The following is an 8,892-nucleotide window of genomic DNA, read 5'->3' as shown; positions in this document are numbered from 1 at the left end:
TTCTTCAGCTGGTCCAGAAAATCCTGTCCTGTCATGATCCCAAAAATAAACAATCAGTGCTAGGTAAAGAACATAAGGACAAGAAGATCTAAAGGACCAGCTGTAAAGCCCAGGCTGTGCTTGCAAGAAGGCTACCTCTGTCTCTGCAGTGTGGGCAGCACTGGGGAAGATAACCACAAACACTATGGCAGCAAGGTTAAAAGTCCAGGAGCAGAAAAACAGAATAGTTAAGAGTGGCATAGTCAGCCAAAAAAAGAGCTTGAATTTATGGGAAATGCAGTATTTCCTACACAGCTAATTTTCAGCTCAAGCCATGTGGTAACAAAAAGATCATAGAAATCTTCTGCGAACCAGAAAATCAAAGAAAAGCTTATTCCAGAAATGAGAAAACACAGTATTTTCATACACAGATTGTTATCCAAACTCTGCAGTTGATTAAGCAAACGAAGATCATAAGTCTATGAAAAAGCAAAGATTTTTGATGGAGGTGTGACCTAAGCAGTCAGCTATGGGAACGGTGGCAGTCAAGGTTTATGCTGTCAATTACTTAGTTCAGTGACCTCCAGGTTTGGGCCATTTTGGGAAAAATTAGTTAATTCTGTTTATACTCTACCTACACTACATTTCATCTCTATTTTGAGAGACTTGAGCTTGTTTCCATTTTTTAAATCTGTTAGTCACTGATTCCACAAAGATAAAACTCATTGTTTGGATATTATTGCTGCATGGACTCATAACAGTCTGGGGTGGGGAGGGCAGCCACAGAGTGCTTCAGTCAAATTCATGGGATATCTTGGCTGTCTGGATGTTTTCTCTTTTCTTTCTCTGCTGTTTTCCACTGTAATGGATAAAATCCTGCTTCATCCCATTTCCTGTTCTGCACACTTTCTCTCTGTTTCCAGTGGGTATCAACTAGAAAAGAGTAACCTAAGGAGGGCTGTTGTGGCTCTTGTGGCAATTTTCACCAGAACTGCTCCTGGGCTATTTAGTTCATAATAACAGTATACATTGCATAGGGATGTCAAGTAGCCAAAGGCAAGAAGGAAGCTGAGGAAACATTGCTGTAAAAAAACACATACGGTGTCTGTGACTGTTTCTAGGAAGTATCTTAACAGTGAAAGCATACTTGTGCTAGAAGAATTGTTTTCCCTCTCTTTGACAAAGAAAAGGGGATGCATCTGAAGGGTAGGACTTGGGACACTACTCTAAGCTTGTGAAAGTGATAGTACGATGCATATCTTGCAATGGTAAAGAACAGCGCTCAATGACTCAGGATATCATCTCTTCCAGCCCTGTCTCCATTCACCATCTTGCCACTTCTTACATACACTTTGAACAAAACCTGCTGCCTATCCTGCAAAGCTTGCAGCTTCTGAGATCCATCCATGCTTATGGCTGTAAATATATTGAGAATGTTTTACCTGGCATAAACAACTTCACTGAGAATAATAAAGGAATGCAAGATGAGAAATGGATACTGAAACAACAAAGATATGCAAAGTACTAGTAGTCACGTACAGTGTCCTCCATCAGCAACTTGATTTGCTCTCAGTACCACTAGTCTGCAGAGTTTTGGCAAAGTTCCCTTTCTCCCAAAAGAGAAAATATCAGTCATCAGAGTCTTTGTTTAAAAACACAGGTGTAAGCAAATGTGTATTTAATGTGTATAAAATAAATAATAAAATGTGTATTTAATAGAGTTTGTGCGTCTGTTTCCACAAACGCACAGTTAGCATTTTATTTTTGTTATTCCTTCAGATGTGAAATGGTTGCAGTTCAAATGCATGTACAGTGTTGGCATCACTGATCACATACATGTTAACAGGTGGAGTGCTATCAAATCTGAAGAATCTGAAATTTAGATTTGGATCTGAAATTTGGAAAAAGGCAAAAATGTATTCTTCAATGTCTTAGCAAATACAGTGCAGTGTTGACTACAAAAATATTTCAGTTTTGGAGAAGTTCTGTTGAGATTTCTGAGGGAGTTACTGAAATTTGACTAGCAGTTTTAGCACTGCAAAGGATAGTAGACTGAAATGGTATCTCTGCATGTTCCTGTCCTACACATATAGTGCTTGTCTTTGGTGGTACACAAATAATAGCAAATATTCAAACCAGAGGGTAAGTGGTGTAACATCTTGCTTTTCTACAGTAGGGTCATCTTATGAATGCAAAAAACATTGTCGGCAGCATGCTGTTAAGCATTTCCCCTCCCAGCAGAAAACCCAATACAATTACATGTTGAAACCAAAAGACTTCTCTTTAAGAAGTCTGGAGGGAATTTGTGGGTTTCAATGAAGCTGGATGATTCTCTGGCACCTCTAGGTCAGTTTCTACATTTCCTACGTTTCCTTTGCCCAGTAAACTCACCAGAATCCATTTCCTTGCTTCTCTGGTGTCAGTTCTTGTTTGTGCTGATTCAGTTTCTGCCTTGAGTGGATGTGGTGGAGGAGGTGCCCTTGCAGTGGAAGATGGGCCTCCCCACACATGGGGGGCTTCTGGGAAGAGATATACTAATTATGAACCATGTTCATCAAATGTGCTGTTTCTTCCCAGTCCCATAACATTAATGTCTATATTAAGCTGGAGATCCAAAAGGTGTGCTAGGTTTCTTGCTCCAGTCACTCATACTTTTACTGGTATTGTCAAAACATTAGAAATCTTCTTGCAGTGAGAAAGTCATCTTCTTGTGTAAGAAATTTTGCACCTAATTTCTACAGAAACACTTGGGACTTTAGGAGGTAATAAAGCTCCTAATTATAAATAAATAAGGATCCAAAAAAGGTGATATGTAGAATTAAATTCTACTTAATTTCAAAGTAAACTAAACATCTGCAAATCACTTAGAATCTGAGGTCTTGCTGAGGAACTACTCATATTAAGAATATGAATGTGACCTCATGAGATAATAAAATGTTTTTCATATATTTCAGAAGAAAAAATGTAGTCTTACTTTGTAAGACTATGGTAAGGCAAAACTTGAAATTCAGAAATAATTCCTTTATGGTATGGCACAGTTCCCAACTGCGACAAACAGGTTGTTAATGCTGATGTGTACAGTTCTCAGTGATATGAATTAAAAAATAATCCATAAGAAGCCGCCATGTCACTTTTGTTAGCGATGAAAAGATTTTTAAAACTGTCATTTAAAAAAATAATAATATGAAAACTGATTTTTCTCAAGAAACCGTTGTATGAGCTATGTAAGTAGGAAGTCTCTGAATCTCCATGCTCAAAGTATTTCTTCTGCTAAGAAGCAACAGCTGTCTGCTTTTTAAGTGAGAAGGTTCACATAGGTACCAGTTGAGGCTGTGCTCTTTATGATTTTGACATGAGCTGTAAGAAAAAGGAATAAGCCATTCAGGACAAGTTTCAAAACTCTTCTTCTTCTGCAAGATACAAAATCTCTTTGGAGAAAATTTACCTTCAGCAACATGAGAACATTCATTTCCATATGCATATGGTTTTCCTTTATGGGGAAGCAAAAGTTTGAGGAATAACATGCTTAAATCAGTGGATAAAGGTCAGGTTTAAAAAAAAAAATCATATGCAAATGTACATGCTGGAAAAAGCTGAACTGACTCTATTTCTGGCCCCTCACATTTTCTTCAGCTTCACAGGCAACAATTTTACAGAAACATGGAATTATTGACTGATATCCAGCCCACAGTGCAGAGGACTTTAAAAGGCTAAGAATGTAATACTAATGCTTGCAAAACATTTCGATGTTTTTCCCAAAAAGAGGTATCTCAAATGAAGCCATAAGAAAGCTTAAAACAATGTTCATAGGCAATTTACCAAAAACAAAGCCAGAGAAAACATTCCACATTAAATCCTTCTGATTTTACTAATGGCTGGCAGAGCTTGTCACAGGTTTTCTTGAGAAGCTAATACCTCTGCTGAATGAACATAGGGAGACAATTTATTTTGGGCCAAGTGAGGATCCCTGTCCTACCTAAGAATGCTCATTTTTACAAGACAACAGACTCTCCATGACTGTGAAGTATCATTAAACAATGCACTTACCCTGGAAGATGTGTTTGTTTTCAAACCATACACCGCTTAACCACAGATTTCTTTTTTTTTTTTTTTAATAATCAGTTTTGGAGATAAGAGACTGTGCAGAAGCAGCATTTTATAGGGTATTGTTGCCTGATCTCCTATTTGTGGGCAGATGTAGGCCATTAATGAGTGGGAGATTCTGTTAGAAGCCCATCAATGGCTGAAATTCTAACCCCAGTGATAGGCAGAATCCAAAATTCTGGATTGCAGAAACACAGGGATTTGGGAGGCCCCAGGCAGGAGCTTTGCATGTAGCAGGAAACTGGGTTTGGGGTGGCCTTGGCAATGGGTTCACAGGTAGGACAGGGGAGCAGAAGCTGGTGTCAGGGCATAGCACAGCTGTTCAAATGAAACAGAGGCAGGAGAACACCTGCTGTCTCGGGAGGGTAAGGCAGTCTCAAGGTCTCATGATAAGAAAAGAAAAAAAGAAGAAAAAGGAACAAGAGAAATGAAGCTATCATTCCAGTACAGAGTGCAAATGGTGGCAAGGCAGAATAGCAGCAATGCCCAGCACTGCTTACACTATACAGGAAAAGGTTGCCCTTGGTGAACCTGTGGTACACAGTGGATTAACTCACCTTGCAGCATGTTTTTCTAGCTATTTCCCTTGTCAAATCCCAGCCAATCCTTGATTTTGTGTTAATTTGTCCATTCACGCAGACAGGAATTTACCTCCCCAAATTCCAGCCAAGTGTAAGTGTCATTCAGCAGAAGTCCAAGTTTGAGTTTTATAGGAGGAGACTCTTATTGTTCCAATGGCTACGTTAAAAACCCGGAGAAGACATTCTCAACATGTTACACAGGACTCCAGCACACAGCTGCATTGGTCTGTAACTTGTCCTTGCAACCTACCCTGTCAGTCAGAAGTTGTTTCCACCTCTCTGCTATTTTGGAGATTCTCCAGTACCAAATTGGTCCTAGCACCTGCAGGCTGACTGAGTGTTTGAATTAACAAGGACTGCTGTGTTTACCATTTTTCCTTCCAGAAGATAGAACATGGAGCAGTGACTGGGAAGACACAATTCATACCTTGTCAGAAGTGGAAAATAAGATTAACTCCACTCTACTTTCCCATCTGAAGGGCACATGATGGATGCCAAGTCTAAATCTATTGCAAATGTGCATGGTGAACATATTTAGGCACACAGATTCACTCTTTTTAGTGGGAACTGTTCAGAAAGAAAATCCTTGTTTCTTATTGGCAAGGAACTACTTGCTCATAGAAGAAACAACTATGTGTGCCCCACCATAGTCATAATGTCTGTTCTGTACACAGCCTACAACGATCTGCCTTTTATTACTACCTCAGGCTCTCCAGCTGCCATGAGGAAGCTGTGGCTCAGCACGTCTCCAGGAGCTGACCCAGCTCTCTTCCAGTGTGGGCAAGAACCATTAAGCAGCGCAGTGTGTACAGGCTTCAGGAGTGGAGCTTGGAGGAGGACACCTGGCAGCAAGTCAGAGGGGGCTGTGGAGAGGAACAGTGGCTGCTATTGGGTGGTGATGTTGCTGGAGAAAAAAGCAAGAGAGAGAGGGAGGGGGAGAAAAAGGGCAATGATCTGTCATCCTCACTGATTTTTCAGAGGTCATGGGTTTTAGCGGCGTGGGTCTTGCCAAAACTCCTGCAGCAGTGCAAATGACCTCCATGGGCAGTTATTGAATGCTTTAGGGAACTAGGAACTCACAGTGTGTACTTGTCCAAGCTACAAGGTCCATTTTGTTATACAGCTTGTTACTCCCCGGCTAGCCTGGCTGCAGTTCCTGTGAACTGGAACCAGAAAGTAGTTTGTCAAACTGAAGCAGACCATTGTTGAACACTCACAGCAGCAGACCTAGGTACTAGGTCCCCTCAGAATGAGCAGGGCAGGTGGAAAGGATGTTGCCTTGGCAAGTGAGTACCTGGCTTTGGGCTGATCTGGGAGTTAACTGTCAGAGTAGTGGCAGGTTGTGAAAGAAAACTGGTTGCTTCTCTCTGCAACCTCTTCTATCTCCTTGTGTCCAGAGTCTGGCTGAAATATGGCAACGAGTCAGGGGGAAATGTGTCTCCCTCTACTCAGCAGCCATTCTTAATGCCCCAGAAGAAAGAAGATGTAGTAGGAAGACAATGGCTCAAAAATCAGATGTTTTCTACTTGATCTGTAATCGCTGGTGCTTTGCCTACTATGTAATAGAAAGGCTCGTTAGCTTGGCAGACTGTGACTCCCTCCCAAAGAATTACACTGTAGTTTGAAGGCTTGCACTTCTGGCTGTAGTGGTAGGAGAGTATATGTTTAATTTAGCAAGGTATTTTCTGGATCCTGGCAGTAGATAGTTCATCTGCGTGTCCAGCTCTGGCAAAGACGTGATACAGGCTCTGCATCCCAAGAGCATACCTTGAGACAGCTAAGATTATTCTGGCATTGGGTTCTCTTCAAACTCTGTAGATTCTGAGTGTCTGGCAGGTGGGATCCAGTTGTGCCAGTCACTAACAAGAAGCTATTGAAAGGTTACCTCAGAGACTGTGACATGAAGGAGAGAGCACACCGAAGGGAATCTGATCCAGTGTCCTTCTCCCTTCCCTAGGCCGCTGTGTGCCTGGAGTAGGAGCTGTGGCAGAGCATATCCCAAACAGTGCTTCCCCTCCAAATTTTGACACCTGGGGAGCTAGTATGGCTGCTCTGATGCTTGGCAAGAACAGAACCTGCAAAGCATGAGAGCAGCTTCTGCCAGGGCACTGGTGTATGGCACATTGGAGTACTGAGATAAATGCGTTCCTCTCTCAAGGAAGGTGATGTTCCCAAGCATTGTAACATAAAAAGAGCCATCAATATGAAGCATTTCTGGATGTTTCATCTGGATTTATTGCATTCAGCAAAGCTCAGTGATACCAACACAAGTAATGACAGAAATAAGACTTTGTATCTGATTATGCATCTCGTTTACTGAATTAGAATAATTGGGAGATTAAAAGTGAGCTGCTGAAGTACTCTCTTTTATAAGATCTCCCATGTCTTTAAGCATCTTTGATGGCAAAGCGTCTGTAGGCTTGGAGCAGGTGCATTGTTAACCCACACGACTGTGGACAAAGCAGTCCTTGGAGGGGTCATTGTTCTCCACAACATCATAGTTGCAGCTTCTCTTGTTGAAAACGATTTTACATTTTTCTTTGTTATAACCAACAGGAGTATGAAAGCTATCATTGATAAACAGAAAAAAAATGTTAGACTGAGAGCAATAAAAGATTCAATAATTCAGTGGTTCAGTGACTATATATTGAACTACCAAACTAGTGCAGAGTGAGAAATCTCTGAAACTGTGACTTAGACCAGCCTAGCTAGCTTGAGCACCCACAGCTACAGCTTCCAGTGCCTCAACAGATGTCCTTCTGCAATGACATGCAGATGTACCAGTACGGGGAATTTTGTAGCACAGCACTCTACAATGTGACATAAGCATGGTCTCAGCATGTTTTATCTCTTTTCCATCAATTTTCATTATTTTCAGTATGCTTAGAGTGTGGTTTCTGTTTCCTGACAGTGGGTGTCACCTGAGAAAAGGCAATGATTGTAATCTAGCCATTTTGGCATTTTGAGAAGGTGGGATAAGAGGAAAAGAGGATGTTGGAAAGAGATACTTCAGAGCAGAGCCATGCCACTCTAGTGTCTGCATGTTCAATGTTCAGTGGAGAAAAGCATCTCTGAAAAGGGATTCAGATCATCCTGAGTTCTTTAGAGGATCTGTACTTAAGCGGCTTGTGGAATGAACTCCTTTCTACTCTCCACTTTCCCTGCCAAGGAATGACTTAACCACAGTGTAAGAGGGGTTCACAAGTTGCTCAGCATTAAAGACAAGCACCAACTGGATGTGCTTGGAAGGGCCTGTCTCCACCCCTAGTCAGCAGAAAGTGAGCTAAGGTAAACACAGCCAAGGAGTCAAGTCATCTGAAGCCATGTGAGGTTTTTATCCCTCTGTGAGGGGTGAGGAAAGGCTCTCTTGTGCCTTTAGAGACTCATTTATTCCCAGCAGATGGAAACCTGTGGTCTTCCTATGGGCAATGATGCTGCCAGTGAGTTCAGACTTACAGGGAGCAGCAAGATATTTGGTTTTGGGTGCAGCTGCATCGGTAGCAATCATCTGTCCTTGAGATATGTCCAAAGGGGTACAGTTTTCCATTCAGGACACAGCCTGCATAACACAGCAACAAAACAAAAGATGTTCTTTAAGCCTCCACATTAAAGATGAAAGGTTTAAAAATGCCTATATATTTTCTGAAAATGTTTTTCCTGAGAATGATTAAACAGAAGTCATTTTGCCCTCCTGTCTATTACTTGGACTATTTTGAGAGCCTGAACTTGTTTCTTCTTTACTTCTTAGAGATAGTTTCAGTGTTACAGACCTGGGGTGAAAGTGAGCAACCAAACAGCCAGGTCTGCCATCTAGAACCACACTGCATTCAGAAATGCTCCCAAATCCAGCAGCAGCTCCACATGCTGGCATAGCACTAGCAACCCACCACCAATAGCAATAGTATTGCTGCAACTATACCCAGTCCAGGTGAAAATACTATTTTTCCCTAGTTTTGGTATCTTGGTGCCTCTTATTCAGGTCTTTCTGACAACTTCCACCTCCCTGATATTTTGGGCCCTTCCCAGCAGTTCTGCATAGAGTTGAGCCAACAAAAAAATATCAAGTGAGAGCACTTTCCCTGTTCTTACCTTTGTCAGACTCCCCTGGCTTGTTTATTTTTGTAAAGCAATATGCATCACCCAGTGTCACAATGATGCCCATTGCAAGAAGGAAGGCGAGAAAGCTTTTCTGTAAAAGAGACATGGAGCACATGGCATGAATTTAATT

At 41.5% G+C, this 8,892-nt stretch overlaps 1 protein-coding gene across 1 annotated transcript; it reads right to left on the bottom strand.

The window, feature by feature from the left end:
- Window positions 1-6,875: 6,875 nt before the first annotated feature.
- LOC310902403 (beta-microseminoprotein-like) lies at window positions 6,876-8,892 on the bottom strand. The gene is made up of 3 exons (XM_083843912.1): window positions 8,754-8,892; window positions 8,121-8,223; window positions 6,876-7,231 (listed from the first exon to the last, which is right to left on the bottom strand). Exons 1-3 carry the CDS (start codon window positions 8,875-8,877, stop codon window positions 7,102-7,104), a joined length of 357 nt encoding a protein of 118 aa, XP_083700038.1. The 5' UTR covers window positions 8,878-8,892; the 3' UTR covers window positions 6,876-7,101.

This window comes from Anser anser (assembly GCF_964211835.1).
Source record: "Anser anser genome assembly, chromosome: 7".
NCBI classification, from domain to species: Eukaryota; Metazoa; Chordata; class Aves; order Anseriformes; family Anatidae; genus Anser; species Anser anser.
This window is presented reverse-complemented; position numbering and strand designations above follow the sequence as displayed.